General features: G+C 41.4%; 1 protein-coding gene across 1 annotated transcript in view; it reads left to right on the top strand.

Moving 5' to 3' along the window:
• AP1B1 (adaptor related protein complex 1 subunit beta 1) overlaps positions 1-27,075 on the top strand; it is a 39,854-nt gene that overhangs the window by 7,011 nt on the left and 5,768 nt on the right. The window contains exons 2-5 of the mRNA XM_053702179.1: positions 16,274-16,419; positions 16,509-16,638; positions 16,786-16,871; positions 19,142-19,228. Coding sequence (XP_053558154.1) covers positions 16,274-16,419; positions 16,509-16,638; positions 16,786-16,871; positions 19,142-19,184 — 405 coding nt within the window. The 3' untranslated portion in view covers positions 19,185-19,228. The remainder of the gene's footprint in view (positions 1-16,273; positions 16,420-16,508; positions 16,639-16,785; positions 16,872-19,141; positions 19,229-27,075) is intronic.

Here is a 27,075-nt window from a genome sequence, read left to right as displayed (position 1 = left end):
ATTTGAAAATGAATATTCATACTATGACTGAAGCAAGGTTGGATTGACAATGCTTCAGACAGTATTGTACTATGTTAAAGGACAGTGTACTGTAAAACTGGTTTCCTTTTAAGGCGTTTTCCAGTGACTTGTTATATTAGCTGCAGAGTATAAAATATATGGGAAATTGCTTGTTTATGTTTATTTTTGTATGTGAAATAGCCGCCTTCGCTCTTTGAAACTGCATCCCATTAAAATTGGCTGAGCTTTTGTTATTGAGATCATACCCCCTTTTTAATATTACTTTCTACACACACAAATGCTTCCTTGTCTTATCTCTATCGGTATGCCAAAGCCCAATACTTAGGGCCTGATGATCAAAGATTCTCATGCTTGGAGAGAAATTGTAGTGCAGAATTCACAGGGGCTGAACTCACTGACTGCTCAAAGAAAAGGGTGGAACTCTCCAGCATCTCCGCTCAGGTGAGATGATCTAAAAATCAAAATGATCCTCCAGTACTGTGAGATCCCTAGTGAAATTCTTAAAAGGCAGATTTCTTTCCTATGACATGGAGAGTCAACAACGTCATTCTAATTACTAGTGGGATATTTAACTCCTGCCCAGCAGGAGGAGGCAAAGAACACCCCAGCAAAGCTGTTAAGTGTAACTTTTCTTACCGATAACCCCCAGTCATTCTCTTTGCCTCTGTCAATGGAGAATGTGCGTAGTTTGCGTCTGAAGATATTTAATCCTTTTATGGGTACTTTTCCCTGCAAGCAAGGATTGGGGTCTAGCTGTGTCCATGTTAATCTCTTGAGTAAGAGTAGTGGTGGCTATTAGCAGTTAGAAAGCTGCAAGGTTGTCTTTGCTTTTTAACATTATTTCTACCCCTTATCTGAAAGCCAGAGTTGGTTACTATGTTCTTTAGCTCTCTACATTATGACGGCGCTATCTTTTTCCTTCCCGTCAGTTAGAACGTGCCGCAGCATAGCCACAGCCCTAACATATGGGAGATGTTTATTCACTCGCTTATCCATGGGAGGAGTTATTGCGCTTTATGCTCAGTACGAGCAACATGTAGGTGCCTTCTATTTCCTCCCGACAGTCGGCTGGTCGGCTGTGTATGCCTGTTAAAACGCTTTTAGCGCCATATCTGTTTTCTTTGCGTGAGGGTCAGAAGCACTTTCCCACATTCTTATACTAAGTCTCTTAGTGTGGAGACTTTTATTTAAGGCAATTTATCTTTCTTTTTAAAGACACGATGAGTCCACGGATTTCATCCTTACTTGTGGGATTACACCTCCTGGTCAGCAGGAGGAGGAAAAGAGCACCACAGCAGAGCTGTGTATATATAGCTCCTCCCTTCCCTCCCACTCCAGTCATTCTCTTTGCCTGTGTTAGTGATAGGAAGAGGTAAAGTGAGGTGTTGGTTTAGATTCTTCAATCAAGAGTTTATTATTTTTCAAATGGTACCTGTGTGTACTATTTTATTATAGGGTGTAGCCGTATTCCTTGTCAGCCTCTAGACTAGAGCTACAGGTGACTTTAAAGCAATGGGAACTGGTGGGACTTAACTCTCACTGTGCCTCCCATACTAGTGCTGCCCTTCTGATGATGATGGTCTTAGCAGATATTAACTAAGGCCCTTTCTGTGTCCACAGAACTGCAGGAGGGAGAAGACTCTTGATCCTGTGAGACTTGTCATGCTGTCGCTCAGCATAGAGGTAAGTGCAGTCTTTTATTTTTCTGGGCCACTTGGTATCTCAGAAATTACTGTACATTTATAATCTGTTGGAAACATGGGACTCTCTGGGAAGGGCTTTCCTTTTGAACATGTGGGGTACTCATGTGGCCATGTCAACCGACACTATGATTTTATGTATCACTGTACTTTTATTAGGAGCATGGGCTCTTGCAGTGAGGGTTTCCCTACAGGTCACTGTCTGTGTACTGGGGACAGCCGCTGGGGGTATGTTACCGGAGCCTTGCAAGGAGACTCCGGTTCACGGCTGTGTGTATTGAGTAACTGACAGGCTTTTACAGCTTGCCTTCGGCAACCTTAGTAGCATAGCTTATGTGACGCACACGAAGGGCGGGGCTTACTTTGGCGCGCTTGGGACTTAGTAGCCGCGCAGCGTACATTTACTTCCGGAAGTCCCGACTGTCTGTAGGAACCATCGCAAGTGATGCCACGACCGCATGGTTGCGAACTAAGCAGGCGGTCTTGGGCGTTGTGGGATACGATCCGGACTTGTGCCAAGAGTGGTCGGTGGACCGTGGGGCAGGTAGGCGCCTCAGCAGAACTGTTGAGGCGAGGTGCTGCTTTTTTCCTTGTTAAAATCGCTTTATACTGATATCGTCTAACGATTTGCAGTAACAAAGTAAAATTGTTGACGTTTATTTCTTAAAGGCACAGTATCTTGTCAGAATCAAATGTATTGACAAGTATTTAGTTGGTGCTTATATTCATTATACAATTTGGCCATAAATTGAGAGTCTATATAATTTAAAGGAGCCAAGACCAATATTTTCTTGCTTTCTGCTATCATGGATTCAGATGATATCCACTGTAACATCTTCCATGTTTGGATGCCACTGTGGAACCTCCTGTTCCTTTTTGTCCCTCATGCATTGAGAGGGCTTTACACTATAGAGAACAAATTTTTTTTTGATAAGTTTGCCCAAGGCGGATGCTTCTCAAGAGTCTACAGATGAGATGCAGAGTATGCCGCAGCTTTCTCCCCAAGCGTCACAGCCCTTAATGCCCGCGCAAGCGGTGCCATGTATTTCACCAGTTTCTACAGCAATCGCGTTAAAGGACATAGCTGCAGTGATGTCCTCTACACTTTCTGATGCGTTATCTACCTTTCCCATATCGCACGACAAGCGTACAAGAAGGGACAACTATGTAGTCAATGCAGCCTCTGATACTATGATGGCGTTCGCTGACGTACCCTCCCGGGGTTCTGAGTTGGAGGGTATCGAGGTACTATCCGAAGGTGAACTTTCTGACTCAGAGAGTGCCTTACTCCTGACTGATTCTGAAGTGGTTTCTTTCAGGTTTAAGCTTGAGCACCTCCGCTTATTACTGAGGGAGGTGTTGGTGACTTTGGATGACTGTGACTCAATAGTGGTTCCTCCAGAGAAATTGATAAGTTGGACAGATACTTGGAAGTTCCTTCTTACTTGGATGTTTTTCCAGTTCCAAAGAGGACTTCAGAGATTATTGCGAAGGAGTGGGAGAGACCAGGCATTCCCTTCTCTCCTTCTCCCGTTTTTAAAAAGATGTACCCTATAGCCGATGCTATTAGGGACTCTTGGCAGATGGTCCCTAAAGTAGAGGGAGCTATTTCTACCCTGGCCAAACGGACTACTATTCCTATCGAGGATACTTGTGCTTTTAAGGACCCTATGGATAAGAAGTAAGAGGGTCTTCTTAAGAAGATTTACGTTCACCAGGGTTTTCTATTGCAACCAGCGTCTTGCATTGTTAGTTACCAGTGCGTCTTATATTTTTATGCTCTGGAAGAGTCTCTTAAGACTGAGACTCCTTTGGAAGAGATCCATGATCGGATTAAAGCTCTTAAATTGGCTAATTTGTTTATTATGGATGCTTCTCTGCAGATTACTAAATTGGCGACTAAGAATTCGGGCTTTTCCATCTTAGCACGCAGGGCCTTATGGTTGAAGTCTTGGTCTGCGGATGTGTCATCCAAGTCTAAACTTTTTTGGCTATTCCTTACAAGGAAAGACCCTGTTCGGACCTGACTTGAAGGAAATTATTTCTGACATCACAGGAGGCAAGGTTCATCTCCTCCCTCAGGATAGAAATCCAAACAGAGGTCGACAGAGTAATTTTCGTTCCTTTCAAACTTTTAAGGGAATCCCCCCCCTTCCTCTTCCTCTAAACAGGAAGGGAACTATTCCAAAGCAAGTCCACTTGGAGACCCAATCAGTCTTGGAACAAGGGGGTAAACAATCCAAGAAACCTGCTGCCACTTCCAAGTCAGCATGGAGGGTCGGCCCCTGATCTGGGACCGGATCTAGTAGGGGGCAGATTTTCTCTCCATCCAGGCCTGGATAAGAGATGTTCAGGATCCCTGGACACTAGTAATTGGAGTTCAGAAATTCTTCCCCCAGAGGAAGGTTTCTTTCACGATTATCTGCAGACCATATAAAAAGAGAGGCGTTCTTACGTTGTGTAGGAGACCTCTCCTCCATGGGAGTAATCTGCCCGTTCCATAACAGGGACAGGGTTTTTTTTCAAATCTGATTGTAGTTCCCAAAAATGAGGGAATGTTCAGACCTATTCTAGACCTCAAAAGTCTAAACAAGTTTCTCAGAGTTCCATCCTTCAAGATGGAAACTATTCGTACCATTCTTCCATTGATCCAGGAGGGTCAGTTTATGATGACAGTGGATCTAAAGGATGCATATCTTCATGTTCCGATACACGCAGATCATCACAAGTTTCTGAGGTTTGCCTTTTTGAACAAACATTTTCAGTTTGTGGCTCCCCTTTTGGTTTGGCCACGGCACCCAGAATTTTCATAAAGGTTCTGGAGTCTCTGCTGGCGGTTCTAAGACCACAGGGCATTGCGGTGGCGCCTTATCTGGACGACATTCTGATCCAGGCGTCATTTTATCAAATAGCAAAGTCCCATACCGACATTGTTCTATCCTTCCTGAGACCTCACGGGTGGAAGGTAAATCTGGGAAAAAGTTAATTAATCCCGCAGACGAGGGTTCCATTCCTGGGAACTCTTCTCGACTCAGAAGGTTAAAGATCCTGAATACCTGTCAAGCTCTTCAGTCCAATCCTCGGCCGTCAGTGGCTCAGTGCATGGAGGTAATTGAATTGATGGTAGCGGCAATGGACATCATTCCGTTTGCTCGGTTTCACCTCAGGCCTTTGCAACTGAGCATGCTGAGGCAGTGGAATGGAGATTATACAGATTTGTCTCCTCGAATAACCCTAGATCAGGAGATGAGGGACTCTCTTCTATGGTGGTTGTCTCCGGATCATCTATCCCAGGGGACATGCTTTCGCAGAACATCATGGGTGATTGTGACAACGGATGCCAGCCTTTTTGGGGTAGGGAGCAGTCTGGTGCTCTTTAAGGGCTCAGGGAGTATGGACTCAGGCAGAGTCTCCTTCCCATCAACATTCTAGAGCTGAGGGCGATCTTCAATGCGCTTCTGGCCTGGGCTCAGTTGGCCTCGGTCCAATTAATCAGATTCCAATCGGACAACATAACGACAGTGGCTTACATCAATCATCAGGGAGGAACCAGGAGTTCCTTGGTGATGACCGAGGTAGCCAGGATAATTCAGTGGGCAGATACTCGCTCTTGCCATCTGTCGGCGATCCACATCCCAGGGGTGGACAACTGGGAAGCGGATTTTCTGAGCAGGCAGTCTTTTCATCCGGGAGAATGGGAGCTTCATCCGGAAGATGGGGTTGGCCGGATTTGGACCTTATGGCGTCTCGTCACGGATGAAGGCGTGAGCCGAAACGCGTCCGACCATTTTCCTGTCTACATGTAGCTTGTTTTTATAATCTATCTTATCTTTCCATGTGTCGACCACAATAAATGTGCTTTTGTTTTGCAAACTTCTTGCCTGAGACACGCTTTTTTGTTTATACCGTCTCGTCAGAATGCCAAGCTTCCGAGATACGGCTCCAGGTCCAGGGATCTCCAGGCCGAGCTGATAGACGCATTGGCAGTTCCTTGGTCTTTCAGCCTAGTATATGTATTTCCCCCGTTTGCTCTCCTTCCCCGGGTGATTGCTCAAATCAAACAGGAGAGGGCATCGGTGATCCTCATTGCTCCTGCGTGGCCTCGCAGGATTTGGTATGTCGATCTGGTGGACATGTCATCTCTGCCACCGTGGAAGCTTCCATTGAGGAAAGACCTTCTCATTCAGGGTCCCTTCCTTCACCCGAATCTAGTTTCTCTGCAGCTGACTGCTTGGAGATTGAACGCTTAATTTTAGCCAAGCGAGGTTTCTCTGATTCGGTCATAGACTTTGATTCAGGCATGTAAGCCTGTCACTAGGAAAATTTACCATAAGATATGGCGCAAATTATCAGCGAGTTCCCTAAAGGGGCAGATCTCTGCTTTATCTATTTTGTTGCATAATCGTCTGGCAGATGTTCCAGATGTTCATTCTTTTTGTCAGGCTCTGGCTAGACTCAGGCCTGTGTTTCGACCAATTGCTCCTCCTTGGAGTTTGAATTTAGTTCTTAAGGTTCTTCAGGGGGTTCCGTTTGAACCTATGCATTCCATAGATATTGTTATTGTCTTGAAAAAAAAATTTCTTGTTGCTATCTCTTCTGCTAGAAGAATATCTGAACTTTCCTCATTGCAATATAATTCCACTTACCTTATTTTTTCATGCTGATAAAGTGGTGTTGCGTACTAAACTAGGTTTTCTTCCTAAAGTTGTTTCAGACAGGAACATTAATCAGGAGATTGTTGTGCCTTCCTTGTGTCCTAATCCTTCTTCTCAGAAGGAACGTTTGCTGCACAATTTGGACGTAGTCCGTGCATTGAAATTTTACTTACAAGCGACTAAAGATTTTCGTCAATCGTCTTCTTTATTTGTTGTTTTTATCAGGGAAACGTAGGCGTTAGAAAGCTACGGCTATCTCTCTTTCCTTTTGACTGAAGAGTATCATCCGCTTTGCATATGAGACTGCTGGACAGCGGCCTCCTGAAAAGATTATGGCTCATTCCACTAGGGCTGTTGCTTCCTCATGGGCATTCAAAAATTATGTATCTGTTGAGCAGATTTGCAAGGCTGCAACTTGGTTTTCTCTTCACACTTTTTCAAAATTTTACAAATTTGATACTTTTGCCTCGGCTGAGGCTGTTTTTGGGAGAAAGGTTCTTCAAGCAGTGGTGCCATCCGTTTAGGTTCCCTGTCTTGTCCCTCCCTTTTCATCCGTGTACTATAGCTTTGGTATTGTATCCCACAAGTAAGGGCGAAATCCGTGGACTCATTGTGTCTTAGAAAAGAAAATTTATGCTTAGCTGATAAATTTGTTTCTTTTTAGACACGATGAGTCCACGGCCCGCCCTGTCGTTTGAGACAGGTTTTTATTTTTTGGTTAAACTTCAGTCACCTCTGCACCTTGGCTTTTCCTTTCTCTTCCTAACTTCGGTCGAATGACTGGAGTGGGAGGGAAGGGAGGAGCTATATATACAGCTCTGCTGTGGTGCTCTTTGCCGCCTCCTGCTGACCAGGAGGCGTAATCCCACAAGTAAGGATGAAATCTGTGGACTCATTGTGTCTAAAAAGAAACAAATTTATCAGGTAAGCATAAATTTTCTTTTTCCCCGGTGAATGATTTTTAATGCTAATGGTCTTTTAAGCTGATTTGTTCGCAGAGACTTAATAGTCTTTTATGTGTTTTTAAGTTCATGGAAACCTTTTTTTGTCAGTATTTTTACATGACACTTTAAGCCCTTAACTGCCATCTTGTGGCAGTTTTTATGTATTTGATCTGTCGCATTTTAATTTATATTTATTTTATGTGTGTTCATATGCATAGGAGTCTCTTCATGTAGGAGACTATCACGCTGTGTATAGCATGTTTTGTGGCCACAAAAGGTTTTTGGCTACCTAGTGCCCTAAAAAGTATTTTATATTGTGGTTTCCCTGTCTGATACAGAGAATCAATGTATTAATCTCACTATGAAGGGGTCTTTTTTTCGTATGTATGTGTCATATGTAATTATTCCTTATTTTTATGTATGGGGATTTTTTCCAACATGTATTTTTCTATATTTTTTAGTACAGCTATTTAATATGATACTTTCTCTCATATTGAGGTGACTAGTTATATACATGACATGTATGGTTTTCATGTATATTTCTTCTATAAATCTCAGAGTCAGAGTATCTAGCTGAGATAGAATCAGCAACAGAGGTCTCGGGATTGTTCCTAGACATTGCTGTGTCCTTTCCAGTCCTCAAGAGCTTTTGAGTGGCCTTAGCTTTGAAGTTTGTCTGTTATCAGGGCACGGCTGTGACAGTAAAAAAAGCAGCCAATGTAGCCTAGTGGTTAGATTTGTTGCTTTGCAACTCAAAGGTTTCCTTAGCTCTAGGACAAGGAATCCAAGAAGCCTTCCGCTGAGTCTAATTCAGTACGAGGAGTTCGCCCCTGATTCAGTTTTTTTCGAAACACTTCTGGTAGCGCAGGAACAGAGAAACAGACTGAGATCCAGGTTCAGATCCAGGCACGGATGTGTCACCGTCTATATGCTTCGACATAATTGCCTGCTTTTCAAAAGGACCAATGGGCACTGGAAGTTTCCTCCCAGGTTTTCAATTTTTTTTTTTTTTTTTTTTTTTAGAGGTAGAGAGAAGCCTTCTTAAACTTTGAAGGTTTTTTTCTTCTATGGGGGTGATTTTTCCAGTTCCCGAGATGGAACAGAGTCAAGGTTGTTGCTCAGACCTTTTTTGTGGGCTGTAGACTTAGTATCCAAGGGTTACAAATAGGATTCAAATCTTACCCTCTAAAGGGGCAGATTGTTTCTGTCAAAGTCTTCCTCAATCACAGTTCCTCCAGGGGAACAGGGTCAAGGGTTCTATTCAAATCTCTTTGAGGTTCCCCAAAAGGAGGGAGCTTTCCGTCCCATCCTAGACTCAAAAGGACTATTCAGATAACTCAGGGTTCCGTCCTTCAATTTGGAAACTATTCGTTCCATTCTTCCATTGGTTCAGGAGGGTCAGTTCATGACGACCTAAGACCTGAAGGACGCGTACCTTCTTGTTCCCATTAACTGGGATCATCATCAGTTTCTGAGTTTTTATTTTTTCTGGACAAGCATTTTCAGTTTGTTACACTTCTGTTTGGTCTAGCCACAGCTCCCAGAATATTGAAAGGTTCTGGGGGGCTCTATTGGCTGTGATCAGATCCAGAGAAATTGAAGTGACGCCTTTTCTAGACTACATCTTGGTTCTGGCGTCATCTTTCATCTAGCATAATCTCATACAGAGATGTTGTTGTATTTTCTTCGTTCCCACGAGTGGAACATGAACTGGAAGAGAGTTCTCTAGTTCCAGTCTCTAGAGTGTGTTTCCTGGAGACAATCAGATTCCCTGTCCATGAAGATTTTCCTGACGGATGTCAGGAGATCCAAAATTCTTGCTTTTTGCCTTTCTCTCCAGTTTGCTATTCGTCCATCAGTGACTTAATGCATGGAGGCGATTGGTCTGATGGTTGTTTTCATGGACACCATCCTTTTGCTTGGTCCCATCTGCCACCTCTGTGACTTTGCATGCTAAGTCGATAGAACAAAGACCATTCCGATTTCTCGCAGAGGAAAAATATGGATCCATTATCAAGAGACTATCTCTAGTGGTGTATTTCTCGGGAACATCGGTCTCGGGGCACTTGCTTCCTGAGATCTTTCTGGGTATTGTGTCTACGGATGCCAGCCTGTTAGGCTGAGGAGATGTTTGGGAGCCTGTAAGAACTAAACAAGACATGATTATCTGATTTGCAAAATCAAAGCTATTTCAGGACTAAATTATAGTTCTCTGAAAGCTCAGGGCCGTGGTCTCGGGAAGAGTCTTTCTTCCCATGTACATCTTAGATGTGAGTAATCTTCAATTCCTTGACAGCTTGGCCTCAATTATCTGGTCTATTAGATTCCAGTTGGACAACATCACCTCAGTGACTTTCATCATCCACCATGGAGGAAATCGGAGTTCCTTGGCCATGATGGAGGTGACTCGCATTCTGCAGTGAGCGGAAGCTCACTATTCTCTCCTATCTGCTTTCCACATTCCAGGAGTGGTCTATTGGGAGGAAGTTTTCTGAGGACAGACTTTTCATCCCGGGGAGTGGGCTCTCCATCCGGTAGTGTTTTCTCAGATAACCCTCAAGTGGGGGGTTCCAGATTTGGATATGATGGCGTCCGGCCAAAATGCCAAGGTTCCTAGGTTCGGTTCAACTGATAGATGCTGTAGATGTTCCTTGGATGTTCTCTCTGGCATATCTGTTTTTCCCTGTTTACTCTCTTTCCACGAGTCATTGCTCGTATCAATCAGGAGAGAGCATTGGTAATTCAAAAAGCCCCTGCATGACCTCACAGGACTTGGTTTACAGATCTAGTAAGGTTATCATCTATACCTCCTTGAAGGTTACCTCTGAGGAAGGACCTTTCTAATTCAGGGTCCTTTCCTCCACCCAGACCTGGATTTTCTGAAGCTGACTGCTCAGAGATTGATCGCCTAGTTCTGTCTAGACGTGGTTTTTCTGAAGCGGTCTTTGATTCTATGTTTCAGGCTCGCAAACCTGTTACTTGCAAATTCACAATAGGTTATGGGGTAAGTATCTTATTGGTGCAAATATAAGGGTTTCACCTGGATATTGTATATTTTTGATATACAATTGTTGTCTTGGAAGGTTTTGTTTTTCCTTGCTATTTATTCCGCTTGCAGAGTTTCTGAGCTTTCAGCTCTGCAGTGTGATTCCCTGTACCTTATCTTTCATGCAGATAAGGCGGTCCTTTGTACTAAATTGGGTTTCTCCCTAAGGTGGTGTCCGATCGAATCATTAATCGGGAAATTGTTGTTCCTTCTTTTGTCCTAATCCTTCTTCTCATAAGGAACGTCTTTTGCATAACTTGGTTGTTGTGCGCGCTCTAAAATTTTACTTATAGGTTACTAAGGATTTTCGGCAATCTTCTGCCCTGTTTGTAGTTTTCTCTGGAAGGTCAGAAGGCCACTTCTACTACTCCGTCTCTCGGGTTGAGAAGTTTAATTTGTTCGGCTTATGAGACTGCTGGACAGCAGCCTCCTGAGAGCATTACGGTCCATTCCTCTAGGGCTGTCTCCTCTCCTTGAGGTTTCAAAAATGAAGCTTCTGTGGAACAGTTTTGCAAGGCGTCCTTTCTGCATACTTTTTCCAAATTCTACTAATTTGATACTTTTGCCTCGGCTGAGGCTTCTTTTGAGGAGAACGGTTCTTCAAGCGGTGGTGCCTTCTATTTAGGTCCTCCTGCCTCTTTCTCCCTCCTTGTTAATTCTATGTACTCTAGCTTGGGTATTGGTTCCCACTAGTAATTGGAATGACGTTGTGGACTCTCCATGTCATAGGAAAGAAAACAAAATGTATGGTTACCTGATAAATTTCTTTCTTTCTGGACATTAAGAGTCCATGACCCCTCCCTCTTTTTAAATACAATTTGGCAGGTTTTTTTAGTAAACATCAGGCACCTTTTTGCTCTTGTGTTTCTTCTTTTTCCATTTTCCTTTGGCTGAATGACTGGGAGTTATGGGTAAGGGAAGTTACACTTAACAGCTTTGCTGGGGTGCTCTGTGCCTCCTCCTGCTGGCCAGGAGTTGAATATCCCACTAGTAATTGGAATGTATACACCAGTGTATTTAGGATTGTGATTTTACAAATTCTGATATGGGTTCACGGTTTCTGTGTAACTTTAACAAATTAGAGATCATACTTTGTATATCTGTGTATTGTGTTCAAATTACATAGCACTTTGTATTCAATAAAACTTAAACAATGGTGACCTTAGATTCCCACAGAGCTTTATTACTTTCTATGGGCCCAATAAGCAAATATTCTCTAGTTTGGAGAGAAATTATAGTGCAGACTTCACAGGGGCTGAAGTCGCTTAATTCTAAAAGAAAAGGGAAGAACCTGGAAGTTCCAAACAGATGAGAGATGCCTTCCACAGAAAGTAATGAAGCTCTCTGGGATACAGAATTTCACAGGCGAGAGAGAAGGTAGCAGGAGAGCACCTGGGACTAATATACAGGCTCGGTTTTCATCAATTACAAATTAAACTAAAATGTTTTCACTACAATTTAACTTGCTTTTGCCTATAGTTTAGTATATATTACTTTTATGTCGGTTACATAAGTGTGTTTTGAATTTTGAACAAACTTCACCTGCATACAGCTCGCTAGGAAAATCAGTGAGACCAGCTTGTTTAAAATGCTTACAGCATTTCACAGGACGTGTGAGAGTGCTTCAGACATAGGGCTCATTTCCATTGAAGTTGTAAAGTTTGGAAACTGGTGATAAAAACATATATCTCCATTAAAGTCTGTGGAAATTTTTTGGGTTACACCCCAATGGAAACTAGCCATAGTCTGGGAACTCTGCTATTCAGCATAGGGAACTCCCTGTCCCTCCCACTTTCTTAAGCTGTCTGTTTTATTTTAAAATAGAGAAAAAAACTAAGTGCAGTGTAATTTGTAAAAGATACACAGAAATATACAAAGTATGATCTTAATTTGTTAAAGTAAGACAGAGACTTTAAAACCTAATCAGATTTGTCAAATATCTGCTAGATCTAAATCTAAAATGAATTAAAATACAAATAAAAGTACTGAAATGAGCCAGTCTGAAGTGTAAAGTAATATAAAATACAAAGCACAAAATGTAAGTGTAACAAAAGTCTCATATCACACAGTGCTCCAAAATCTGTTACACATCTACAACCACCAAAAACCAACCATGCTAAATAGTTTCTAAATGTTGTCCTGAGTTTAGAAATACCCAATGTTTACATATTGTTTACTTTTTTTTTGCAAGTTATAGGGCAATAAATACAAGTAGCACTTTACTATTTCCAAACCATTTTCCCCCCCAAAATTAGTGATAGTTACATTTGAACACTGATATCTGTCAGGAATCCCTGAATATCCCTTGACGTGTGTGTGTGTGTATATGTGTGTATATATATATATATATATAACAACCCAAAGTATTGATCTAGGCCCACTTTGGTATATTTCATGCCACCATTTCACCGGCAAATGCGATCAAATAAAAAAAAAAAAAAATCACTTTTTCACAAACTTTAAATAAAATGCTATTTTTTTAAATTATATATATATTCATTCCGCTGTGTAGGATCCCCCCTTAGCCCCCAACCTATTGACCCTTTCCCCCACTAACTACTTTCCACCATTTTGGGTACTGGTAGCTGTCTGCCAGTACCCACTTTGCATTTAAATGTGTTTTTTTTTTGTTTGTTTTTTAAATAAACCACTGTTTTTCTGTAGTGTAGCTCCCCCTCCCCTTATTACCTTCCCCCCCGCCTCCCAGACGTATATTGAAAAATTATTTCCCCCCTCCTCTCCCACCCACAACTGCCACCCACCACCCTCTCCCACCACTACAACATTATCAATACTGGATCACGGGCGCGCACGCCCCCACCCCCCCTTCGTGCTCTGCGCGCACACCCGACACTCGTTTTCGACTGCTGGTCGGAAGATGGCCCACCTGCCTCCCTGCAGCTGCTCCCATCTACCAACGATCAGCACCATTGCTGGCCGATGTAGAGAGGGCCACAGAGTGGCTCTCTCTGCATCAATGTTTGAAAAAAAGGTATTGCAGTGATGCCTCAATATTGAGGCGGCATGGCAATACCTTGAAAGCGGCTGGAAGTGATCAGGATAGCTTCCAGCCGATTTAAACCCCTAACGACGTCGGGGTACGTCATTGGTCTTTAAAGACCAGTTTGTATGTGATGTACCCTGTACAACGTGTGTCGTTAAGGAGTTAATGAGTTCAGCCCCTGTGAAGTCTGCAGTACAATTTCTCTCCAGGAGTATCTGATCATCATATCCTTAGTAAAATTGTATTTGAGCAAACGGGCATATATTTTCTAATCTCCATAAATAGATATATATATATATCTATCAGTGAGGTGTGTGTGTGTGTGTGTATATGTATGTGTGTATATATATATATATATATATATATATATAAATATATATATATATATATACTATATCGATCTATCAGTGAGGTTCGCAAGTACCCCCAACAGGGGCAGGTTTAAATGATAGCTGAACCACTGCACAGGTGACATAATCAGGTGATGGATGAGAGCAAGTTAGTACCGCTGAGTTACTGATCAGCTGATTACTTCACCTGTGCTCTGATTCAGTTATAATGAAAACCTGGTCTGCTGGGGGTACTTGAGGACCACTGTTGAGAAACACTGCACTAAAGCACCAGCTCATCGGAAATGTATTGATTACCGGGAGAATAAAGCACACATACTCTGCTCACTGACACTCACAATACACACTCACACAATTCTGTGGCCACAGTGCCAGTTACTAAGCAATTAGAATGATACAAAATCTCTTCTCTACTCACTACTGTATTGTAAACATAGAAATAATTTACCATACAAATTTTACACAAAGGACAAGTTATCAATACTGCCAACCCAGCTGCTGCTGCAATATGGTGTTCAAGAAACGCACGTGCACATCCCACTTAGGGTATGCTCTTCAACAAAGGACAACAAAGGATACCAAAAGAAGTGAAGTACATAATAATAAAAGTAAAAAATATTTATTTTTTTTGTGTGCAATTTCTATCTGAATGATGGAAATGTAATTATGACTTTCATGTTCCTTTCAAAAACTAATTTGATTTGCTGACATGGGGCCAGTAGCAGTCTATTAAAAATAGCATGCTCTACCTCAATCATGAAAGTTTTAATTTTAAATGTCTCCCTTTGACTATGTGGTTTAACCAGTTACTTTACAGTGGCATTATTTCTAAAAACATTACTGCAATAATTACATATATTTTTTAAATGACTCGTTATCTCCTTTTTATTAATATAAACTTGTATAAAAGCAGCACATGTTAAAAACACAATGCAACAGCTTTCAATTGATTTGTGAATTACAAGTTAACAGCAGTCCTTGAAATAAATGGAGACACAGAGAAAAATAAAAATAGATACTGCATCCTCTGACTGAACAGACATAACATATATGGAGTTTGTACCTAATTAAATCAAATAACCATGAAAAAGGGAGGCTTAGCAATATTCAATGTCAAAAACTTTAATTCAAATAATGTGGACACTGCACACTTAACTTCAAACTCTGTGTTTTAAATTATGGGATGTAAATTTGAATTGACCCTTTGACTTCCTGTCAGTATTGGGTTATGCTCACTTACTGTCCCCCTGTTAATGGAGCTGTATCTGAACACAATTTGTGAATCACAAGAGATGTAGAATACTACTTTACTCTACTCTTCTGCTTGGTGTCATCTGTTCTTAGGTTTACCTCAGCTTCCAGTTGTCACATGACCCTGCTCACTGGCATCCTCCTTCTGATTAATCTATATATCCCTTCACTTGCTAGGAGGCATCAAGAGGGGTGCCTCCTATTGTTCCCAATTTTTGGAGAGATGGACCCGTTCCTGTACCTGCCTCTCCATAGCATTACATGGGGGGGGGGGATATTTTTTTGGACTTTTTTTTTTGTTTTAATTAAAATTTAATTAATGGGACAGTCTAGGCCAAAATAAACTTTTATGATTCAGATAGAGCATGTAATTTTAAACAATTTTCCAATTTACTTTTATCGCCAATTTTGCTTTGTTCTCTTGGTATTCTTAGTTGAAAGCTTAACTTGGGAGGTTCATATGGTAATTTCTTAGACCTTGATGGCCACCTCTTTCAGAATGCATTTTAACAGTTTTTCACCACTAGAGGGTGTTAGTTCACGTATTTCATATAGATAACACTGTGCTCGTGCACGTGAAGTAATCTAGGAGCAGGCACCGATTGGCTAAACTGCAAGTCTGTCAAAAGAACTGAAATAAAGGGGCAGTTTGCAGAGGCTTAGATACAAGATAATCACAGAGGTTAAAAGTATATTAATATAACTGTGTTGGTTATGCAAAACTGGGGAATGGGTAATAAAGGTATTATCTATCTTTTAAAACAATAAAAATTCTGGTGTAGACTGTCCCTTTAAGCTTTGGCCACATATGGCAGGGTAGGCACTGCCTCCCCTGCCTCTTATGAGTGCACGTCCCTGAGATATATATATATATATATATATATATATATATATATATATTTTTTTTTATTTTTTTTTAATTTTTTCAGTTGACAAAATAAAAGAAAATGAGCTATTTGTAAACAATTTAAATTATTCCAGCAAGTAAGTAATTGGCCCACATTAAAGAGGGCGTAGATGTAACTACTTATCTTTGAGGTGTCCTGTGGTGATTGCTTACTATGTTAAGCCTTAGTGACATTACCATGACGTCCCCCAAACCTCCACAACAAATGTGTTCATGCTTTAATTTATATCTTTCATCTGTGTTTATCCATCCAGTCTAAAAATAAAATTGATTTACTGAAGGGTTTGAGTAAGGTTTCTATCCATTTGGTTTTGGAGTCAAACTCTCTTTCCTTAGCAAGAGGGGAATTTTGACCGTATTATATTCTCCTTTCTTGTTACTATTTTTCACTTCAGGTATGGCTGCATGCAATGAAAGGGAAAGGCCTGGAAATCAGCGGCACATTTGCTCGGAGATCTGGTGCAGTTTTCATGGATTTGTTATTCACCAATAGAGCTCTTCAGGTCATGAGCGACTTTGCCATTCAGTTCAATCGCAACAGGTATAAAATGAGGACACTTCCAAAAAAAATATGTAAATGTCACATTGGTTTAGGTGCTGTATCACATCCAACTCTTCTTTTTTCGTTAGCTTTGGATTAGCTCCTGCTGCTCCTCTACAGATACTTACTCCCCTGGCCCCCAACCAGTCTACAGAGGTATCACTGCCATTGAACACAGTTGGGTCTGTTATGAAAATGGAGCCGCTTAACAATCTGCAGGTAAATTCAGTGCATGACTTTCATTCCATATTCTTTCAACAGTAATACATCTACAGACACATATTTAAATATGTAACTATAATATCAGTTACTGATATGAGTGTTTTCTGTGCAAGTCTGCTATATACCAGATTTTAATTTTTTCAGGTTGCTGTGAAGAACAATATTGATGTATTTTTACTTCAGTATTTTGTATCCTGTGCACATCCTGTTTGTAGAAGATGGAAAGATGGGTGAGCATAACACTGTTGCTGCATCATGTTGCAGATTTTGCGACTTTTATATCCAATTACTTATTCAGTTTACTTATAAAGTGAATTATAATTGGAGGGAAATTCTAGTGTAAATACAGAATGCTGTATTTATTATAACCTTTTATTTTGAAACAATTTCCTTTTTTACTTCTTCAAAACGGTTAAACAGTAATCTTTCATTCCTGGAGTTAGGATATGGCCAGTGATTGGAGAATATGCATGTACTGTATGCTTTTTCTTTGCTCTAAAAGCTGGATGCTCAAATGGAGTTTCGCAAGATCACAACTTTGACTACATAGTTTACCCCCTTTGCAGCGATTAAACATAAAGGAAAGGAATCTATTTATTTTTTTTATTTGACAGTGTGCATTTCCCAACTCACTGAATGTAGCAAAAAATAAAAAAAAACACAAAACAAAAAATAAACGCCATAAAAAATCCTCATCATCGTGAGACTTCACCCTTTCAAATTGGGGGTATTCTGATATAGTTCTATGGTCAGAGGGTAAATAAGGCCTATCATTAAAATGAAGTTTTTTCCATGTGAGTGGTATTATATGTGTGCTGTACACATCCCATTGTTTACTCAGTTTATCTAGCCCCAATTGTCCTCCACAGAAGATAATAGATTAGGGAAACCTAGCTTTCAACATAGTGGTGCCTATTATTATATAGATAAGCTAAAGGGCTTTATTGAAAATAAAACACTTCCTTCTTTACTATTTAAACAGCTAATAATATGTTAAAAAATGCATGTACATATTATTATTTTCAGGCTAATCTTTTGCTTTTTACATACTTTATTATAGCTTGAATTTAACTATATGTGGTTTGCTTTGCCAGTATTAGTAATATGTACTATGTCTGGTTAATGTATCATTTAATACTTTATAGGCTTTTTATAGATCTCACTTTAATAGATATGGTGATGATGTGCTTATAGGCAACCAGCAAATCTTCACAGTATCAGTTGTTCAGTTTTGTAGCTATGACTTTAGCCATACGCCATAAAATGTTTCATGAAAGAAAATAAAACAGTATTGCAGTATTATTTATTTTGCTTGCTTTTGTTGTAAAATGAATTGCTTTTACTGCGTGGGACCAAGCACAAAAGTTACAGCAAAAGGAAGCAAAATAAAGCATGAAGGTGTTTTGCAATGCTGTTTCATTTTCAATAATAGAAGTAAATTGAAATGTTGTTTAAAATTGTATATTCTATCTGAATCTTGAAAAAAATAAATCATGCTACAAATCCCCAATTATAAAAACAATAGTCAAGAGTTATTTTTTTTTTTTTTTTTTTAAGTAATGCAATATTTTATTGTAAGTCGAGAGTATTCAAAGAGAATTGATTGATCTATCCATTAACCCAATCTAAACTATAATCGCATTTGTAACGCATGCGTCGCCGAGACAGCATCAGGAGCTCCAACTCTCAGCTGTAACATAACAGCTGAGAGCTGGAGCTCTTGAAGCTTCAGGCATCTGCCGCATATGGAGCCAGAGCGCGATCAGTGCTCCGCCTCCATATGAGGCCAGATGCCTGATTGTTACAGACGGTGACACTGTGTGTGTCACGTCTGTAAAGATCTTCTGAGGAGGTGCGGGTGGGCGGCTCAGCAGGGATGGGGAATGGGAGGACTGTAATAAAAAAAAAAAAGACAGGGGGAGAGTGAGCAAAAGAGAGAGCAAGAGAGGGGGGGAGAGCAAAAGAGAGGGGGGAGAGGGAGAGCAAAAGAGAGGGGGGAAGAGGGAGAGCAAAAGAGAGGGGGGGGAGAGGGAGAGCAAAAGAGAGGGGGGAGAGGGAGAGCAAAAGAGAGGGGGGAGAGGGAGAGCAAAAGAGAGGGGGGAGGAGAGCAAAAGAGAGGGGGGGAGAGAGAGCAAAAAGAGAAGGGGGGAGAGAGAGCAAAAGAGAAGGGGGGAGAGAGAGCAAAAGAGAAGGGGGGGAGAGAGAGCAAAAGAGAAGGGGGGAGAGAGAGCAAAAGAGAGAAGGGGGGAGAGAGAGCAAAAGAGAGGGGGGGAGAGAGAGCAAAAGAGAAGGGGGGAGAGAGAGCAAAAGAGAAGGGGGGAGAGAGAGAGCAAAAAGAGAGGGGGAGAGCAAAAGAGAGGGGGGGGGGCAAAAGAGGTGGTGAAAGAATCCACTTGGATGGATTTCTTTACCACCCTGCCTTTTTCAGAATCCATCTGGATGCAGCATAAGCTTTCCCACTAGTATAAGATAAACTTATTCTTAAATTATTTTCTTACAGAGCGACAGATGTTTTTGGCTACATGGAAGGACATTCCCAATGAGAATGAAGCACAGTTTCAGATCAAAGAATGTCCTCCTAGCTCAGGTGAGTGCCCTTTCCCATTTCCTGCTGCCATTGTCACAAATTCAGAAGAACTCTCCCTGCATAGATGAAATACACAATATTATTGCCAATGCATGAACTATAACCTAATGTGTCATTATCTGCATTATAAGATGTAACAGTGAGTTTTTGTTGCGGTCTAAGAAAATCTTTGAATCTTAAATTGTTTTTATTAATATTACCTCTGGCTCCATTTTATTAATCTAGGGATTTTTTAGGTGAAGAAATATAATTTCTCTCACATTCTATTGTGACAGCGCATGAAGTAGAATTCTGTACATCTGCTTTATTATTATTATTAGGCATCTGCCTGATGGAGGCAGAATCTATTCCAGACTGTTCGGCCCGCGTCTTTTCCTACATGCTCCCGTCTTATAGTTTCTTTTAGATATGAGCACAGACATTTTTTTTTTTCAAGATAAATTGCTCATCACAAAAAAAAAGTTTCATTTTTGTCTGATGATTGCTTATGGGGTCATTTGGAATTAGTCTTTTCTCTTTTTTCTTTAATAAAGAGTTTTCAGGATGAATACTTTGTGTTTTTTTAAGAAACATTCTTCCTAGTCGGAATGCGCAAGTCTAGTTTTTCCTTTGGTAAAGGCTCTGCAGTGCCACCTACCTTTGTACAATGTGGATAGACTATGACGGGAACCATTTATTCTAAGCCCAGCTCCCTGTGTGGGGTGGGGGGGGGGGGTTTTAATGAATGTATTCTAAACATTTGGGGGGGGATCATGTTCCATTAAGGTTCTTATACTTGCAAATTATAAGCACAGCAAAAAATTGGCTTTTTGGTGCCAGTGGAAAGGCTCCTGGAGGTTATTGTAACATCTGTCTTGAGCACATGACAATATATTTGTTGGCTATCTCTCTATTAAGGTACACATTTTATGTCCTTACCACATGAGATGTTCATATACTGAAGGCATCAAACAAATCTCTACAAGAAGCAGGTTACATTTAGACACCAATCAGCAAGCTCTACCCAGGTGCTGAACCAAAAATGGGCCAGCTCCTAAGGTTACATTCTTGCTTTTTCAAATAAAGATACCAAGAGAACGAAGACAAATTGATAATAGGAGTACATTAGAAAGTTGCTTAAAATTGCATGCTCTATCTGAATCATGAGTTTAATTTTGACTAGGACGGTCCCTTTAATGATCCTGATACCATGTATGTTGTCTGTCACAAGGGATTTTCAGTGTGGGTCTTGCCGACAGCGGTAACAATGGGCACTTAGATGTACAAGAGAAAGTTGTTAAGGGGGTTAACATTTTTTTTTATCATGAAGCAGTAAGACTAAGGTATTAGATTTGGCAAGTGGGTGGTAAAATGCATTTTACCTATGTTGAATAATATGTGCAGTGGCAGGATTCGTTGTAGTGCCAGGGCCGAGAGGATATGTTAATATCTGGTTATATTATGAATTTGCTCATAGATTTAATTTATGCTAGGTATTTATGAATTGATATGCTTATAATATATTATTCAAGTCATCACTTATGTTGGTTACATAGGTCACACTGATATATTTGTCCTAGCCAATGCAATACAAAGACTCGACTGATATGCATGTTCTTCTGTACAGAGCTCATATCATGTGTTCTGATGAGTGCATAGTTTGTGTTGTGCTTTTCATTTTATTAAAAAATGATCTTGTATTACGTGTTTGCATACTCTGCACCTATGTAATGCTTATTGTTCTATAAATGACAGCTTAGTTTGTTTCTAAATTTCATGAAAAAGTCCTCCGACATGATGGTGTTGGATACATTTGGTTAGGTCGCAGCTAGTACTGTGTTAAAGGGATACCGAACCCAAAATGTTTCTTTCACGATTCAGATAGACCATGCAATTTTTAAGCAACTTTCTAATTTACTTCTATTATCAATTTCTCCTGTTAAGTGTAGTCAGTCCACGGGTCATCATTACTTATGGGATATTAACTCCTCCCCAACAGGAAGTGCAAGAGGATCACCCAAGCAGAGCTGCTCTATAGCTCCTCCCCTCTACGTCACACCCAGTCATTCTCTTGCACCCAACTAATAGATAGGATGTGGTGAGAGGGACTGTGGTGATTAAACTTAGTTTTTTATATCTTCAAATCAAAAGTTTGTTATTTTAAACGACACCGGAGTGTGTTGTTTCCTTCTCAGGCAGAATTTGAAGAAGAATCTACATGAGTTTTTTGTATATGATCTTAGCGGACGTAACTAAGATCCGTTTGCTGTTCTCGGCCATTCTGAGGAGTAAGGTAACTTCAGATCAGGGGACAGGCGGGCAGGTTCACCTGCAAAGAGGTATGTTGCAGTATATTATTTTCTAAGGAATGGGAATTGACTTTGAAAATACTGCTAATACCGATATAATGTAAGTACAGCCTTAAATGCAGTAGTAGCAACTGGTATCAGGCTGACATGTATATATGTTAACACTTAAGTATTTCTGGGGAATGGAACTTCACTGGGAAAATACTGTATGCATATAACTTTTAGCCTAACTTGCAGTGTGAGCGACTAGCAGCAGGCTTTTTAATGGACATTTCATATATTAGATTTTAAAACGTTTACTGGCATGTTAAATCGTTTAATTATCTGAGGTACTTGGTGAAAATTGTTTTGGGCTTTATTTTCCACATGGCTGTCGTTTGTTTTAAACTAAAACAGTTTACTTGAGCTTCCCTCACTGTTGTAGTGTGAGTGGGAGGGGCCTATTTTGGCGCTTTTACTACGCATCAGAAATTCGAGTCACAGTCTGTCTTTTTCTCCCTGCATGATCCAGGACGTCTCCACAGAGCTCAGGGGGTCTTCAAAACTAGTTTTGAGGGAGGTAATCACTCACAGCAGACCTGTGAGACTGTGCTTGACTGTGATAAAAAACGCTTATATTATCAATTGTTATACGTTTTTTTTTTGTTTGTTTTTCTGATATTAAGGGGTAATCATCCATTGCTAATGTGTGCAATCCTTTGCTAAATTTGGTTTATATAACCTAATCCGGTTCATTGTTATTCAACTGTGACAGTTTTTGTGTGCTTCTTAAAGGCACAGTAACGTTTTTTATATATTGCTTGTAAATTTAGTTGAAAAGTATTTCCAAGCTTGCTAGTCTAATTGCTAGTTTGTTTAAACATGTCTGACACAGAGGAAACTCTTTGTGCAATATGTTCAAAAGCCAAGGTGGAGCCCAATAGTACTAATTGCATTGATGCTACTTTAAATAAAAGTCAATCTGTACATGTTAAGCAACATTCACCAGACAACGAGGGGGAAGTTATGCCGACTAACTTGCCTCACGTGTCAGTACCTGCATCTCCCGCTCAGGAGGTGCGTGATATTGTAACGCCAAGTACATCAGGGCGGCCATTACAAATCACTTTACAAGACGATGGCTAATGTTATGACTGAAGTTTTGTCTAAATTGCCAGAACTTAGAGGTAAACGAGATCACTCTGGGATGAGAACAGAGTATACTGATAATGCTAGGGCCATGTCTGATACTGCGTCACAATATGCAGAGCATGAGGACGGGAGAGCTTCATTCTGCGGGTGACGGATCTGATCCAAATAAATTGGATTCAGACATTTCAAATTTTAAGTTTAAGCTGGAAAACCTCCGTGTATTGCTAGGGGAGGTGTTAGCGGCTCTGAATGATTGTAACACAGTTGCAATCCCAGAGAAAATGTGTAGGTTGGATAAATATTTTGCGGTACCGACGAGTACTGACGTTTTTCCTATACCTAAGAGACTTACTGAAATTATTACTAAGGAGTGGGACAGACCCGGTGTGCCTTTCTCACCCCCTCCTATATTCAGAAAAATGTTTCCAATAGACGCCACCACACGGGACTTATGGCAAACGGTCCCTAAGGTGGAGGGAGCAGTTTCTACTTTAGCTAAGCGTACCACTATCCCGGTGGAGGATAGCTGTGCTTTTTCAGATCCAATGGATAAAAAATTAGAGGGTTACCTTAAGAAAATGTTTGTTCAACAAGGTTTTATATTACAACCCCTTGCATGCATTGCGCCTGTCACGGCTGCGGCAGCATTTTGGTTTGAGTCCTCAGGAAGACACCCTTGACTCGGAGACATTAGATGAGATTTCACTTAAGCTTTAAAGCCCTTAAGCTAGCTAATTCATTTATTTTCTGATGCCGTAGTACATTTAACTAAACTTACGGCTAAGATTCCGGATTCGCCATTCAGGCACGCAGAGCGCTGTGGCTAAAATCATGGTCAGCTGATGTAACTTCTAAATCGAAACTACTTAACATACCTTTCAAGGGGCCAGACTTTATTCGGGCCCGGTTTGAAAGAAATTATCGCTGATATTACGGGAGGTAAAGGCCATTGCCTGCCTCAAGACACAGAGCCAAACCAGGGCTAGACCAGTCCTAATTTTCGTGCCTTTCGTAATTTCAAGGCAGGAGCAGCTTCAACTTCCTCCTGCTCCAAAACAGGAAGGAGCTGTTGCTCGCTACAGACAAGGCTGGAAACCTAACCCAGGCCTGGAACATGGGCAAGCAGGCCCTAAGACCGCATGAAGTGAGGGCCCCCGATCCGGTTAACGGATCTAGTGGGGGGCAGACTCTCTCTCTTCGCCCTGGCTTGGGCAAGAGATGTCCAGGATCCCTGGGCGTTGGAGATCATATCTCAGGGATATCTTCTGGACTTCAAAGCTTCTCCCTCCACAAGGGAGATTTCACCTTTCAAGGTTGTCAACAAACCAGATAAAGAAAGAGGCGTTTCCTACGCTGTGTACAACGACCTTTTTCTAATGGGAGTGATCCATCAGTTCCGCGTTGGTCGGAACACGGACAAGGGTTTTTACCTCAAACTCTGTTTGTGGTTCCCACAAAAGAGGGAACCTTCAGACCAATATTGGATTTAAGATCCTAAACAAATTCCTAAGAGTTCCATCATTCAAGATGGAAACTATTCGGACAATTCTACCCATGATCCAAAGAGGTCTGTACATGACCACAGTGGATTTAAAGGATGCTTACTCTCACATACCGATTCACAGAGAACATTACCGGTATCTAAGGTTTGCCTTCCTAGACAAACATTACCAGTTTGTAGCTCTTCCCTTCGGGGTTGGCTACGGCTCCAAGAATCTTTACAAAGGTTTCTGGGCTCTCTTCTGGCGGTACTAAAACCGCAAGGAATTTCGGTAGCTCCGTACCTAGACGACATTCTGATACAAGCGTCAAGCTTTCAAACTGCCAAGTCTCATACAGAGTTAGTACTGGCATTTCTGAGATCACATGGGTGGAAAGTAAACGAGGAGAAGAGTTCTCTCTTACCACTCACAAGAGTTTCCCTTCTTGGGGAATCTTATAGATTCTGTAGAAATGAAAATTTACCTGACAGAGGACAGGTTAACAAAGCTTCTAAATGCTTGCCGTGCCCTTCATTCCATTCAACACCCGTCAGTGGCTCAATGCATGGAGGTAATCGGCTTAATGGTAGCGGCAATGGACATAGTTCCTTTTGCACGCCTGCAACCCTCAGACCGCTGCAATTGTGCATGCTAAGTCAGTGGAATGGGGATTACTCAGATTTGTCCCCTACGCTGAATCTGGATCAGGAGACCAGAGATTCTCTTCTATCGGTGGCTTTCTCGGCACATCTGTCCAAGGGGATGCCCTTCAGCAGGCAGACTGGACCAATTGTAATACTGACGCCAGCCTTCTAGGTTGGGGCGCTGTCTGGAATTCCCTGAAGACTCAGGGATCATGGACTCGAGGAGAGTCTCCTTCCAATAAACATTCTGGAATTGAGAGCAGTTCCTCAATGCCTACTGGCTTGGCCTCAGTTAGCAACTCTGAGGTTTATCAGGTTTCAGTCGGACAACATCCAAGACTGTGGCCTTACATCAACCATCAGGGAGGGACAAGAAGTTCCCCTAGCGATGATGGAAGTATCAAAGATAATTCGCTGGGCAGAGTCTCACTCTTGCCATCTGTCAGCGATCCACATCCCAGGAGTGTGACAACTGGGAGGCGGATTTCCTAAGTCGCCAGATCTTTTCATCCGGGGGAGTGGGAACTTCATCCGGAGGTCCTTTGCCCAAATACTTCGACGTTGGGGCAAACCAGATATAGGATCTCATGGCGTCTCGCCGGAACGCCAAGCTTCCTCGTTACGGGTCCAGGTCCAGGGACCCGGGAGCGGTCCTGATAGATGCCTTGACAGCACCTTGGACTTCAGGATGGCTTTTGTGTTTCCACCCTTCCCGATACTTCCTCGTTTGATTGCAAGGATCAAACAGGAGAAAGCATCAGTGATTCTAATAGCGCCTGCGTGGCCACGAAGGACACTGGTATGCAGATCTAGTGGACATGTCATCCCTGTTCCACCTTGGTCTCTGCCTCTGAGGACAGGACCTTCTAATTCAGGGTCCTTTCAAACATCAAAATCTAATTTTCTCTGAAGCTGACTGCAATGGAAATTGAACGCTTAATTTTATCAAAGCGTAGATTTTCAGAGCCAGTAATTGATACCCTAATACAGGCTAGGAAACCTGTTTACCACAGGAAAATTACCATAAGATATGGTGTAAAATACTTACACTGGTGCGAATCCAAGGGGTTACTCATGGAGTAAGGTTAGGATTCCTAGGATATTGTCTTTTCTACAAGAAGGTTTAGAAAAGGGTTTATCTGCTAGTTCGTTAAGGGACAGATCTCAGCTCTGTCCATACCTTTTACACAAGCGTCTGTCAAGAGTTCCACCAGACGTTCAGGCTTTTTGTCAGGCTTTGCCAGGATTAAGCTGTGTTTAAATCTGTTGCTCCGCCGTGGAGCTTAAACTTAGTTCTTAACGTTTTTACAGGGTGTTCCGTTTGAACCCCTTCACTCCATTGAATATCAAGCTGTTATCTTGGAAAGTTCTGTTTTTAATGGCTATTTTCCTCGGCTCGTAGAGTCTCTGAATTATCAGCCTTACATTGTGATTCTCCCGTATCTGATTTTTCATTCAGATAAGGTAGTTCTGCGTACTAAACCTGGGTTCTTACCTAAGGTAGTCACTAACAAGAATATCAATCAAAGAGATTGTTGTTCCATCATTGTGTCCTAACCCTTCTTCAAAGAAGGAACGACTTCTGCACAATCTAGATGTAGTCCGTGCCCTGAAATTTTATTCACAGCAACTAAAGATTTTCGCCAAACTTCCTTCCCTGTTTGTCGTTTATTCTGGACAGAGGAGAGGTCAAAAAGCATCTGCTACCTCTCTATCCTTTTTGGCTTCGTAGCATAATACGCTTAGCCTATGAGACTGCTGGACAGCAACCTCCTGAAAGGATTACAGCTCATTCTACTAGAGCTGTGGCTTCCACTTGGGCCTTTAAGAACGAGGCCTCTGTTGAACAGATTTGCAAGGCTGCAACTTGGTCTTCTCTTCATACTTTTTACAAATTTGACACTTTTGCTTCTTCGGAGGCTGTTTTTGGGAGAAAGGTTCTTCAGGCAGTGGTTCCTTCCGTATAGAGATCCTGCTTGTCCCTCCCGTCATCCGTGTACTTAGCTTTGGTATTGGTATCCCATAAGTAATGATGACCCGTGGACTGACTACACTTAACAGGAGAAAACATAATTTATGCTTACCTGATAAATTCCTTTCTCCTTTTGTGTAGTCAGTCCACGGCCCGCCCTGTTTTTTAAGGCAGGTCTAAATTTTTAAATTATACTCCAGTCACCACTGCACCCTATAGTCTTCTCCTATCTCGTTTGGATCTTGGTCGAATGACTGGGTGTGTGACGTAGAGGGGAGGAGCTATATAGCAGCTCTGCTTGGGTGATCCTCTTGCACTTCCTGTTGGGGAG

Source organism: Bombina bombina, chromosome 2, assembly GCF_027579735.1.
Source record: "Bombina bombina isolate aBomBom1 chromosome 2, aBomBom1.pri, whole genome shotgun sequence".
Lineage (NCBI taxonomy): Eukaryota > Metazoa > Chordata > Amphibia > Anura > Bombinatoridae > Bombina > Bombina bombina.
The sequence above is the reverse complement of the archived record's forward strand: the minus strand, read 5'-3'. Positions and strand labels throughout refer to the sequence as shown.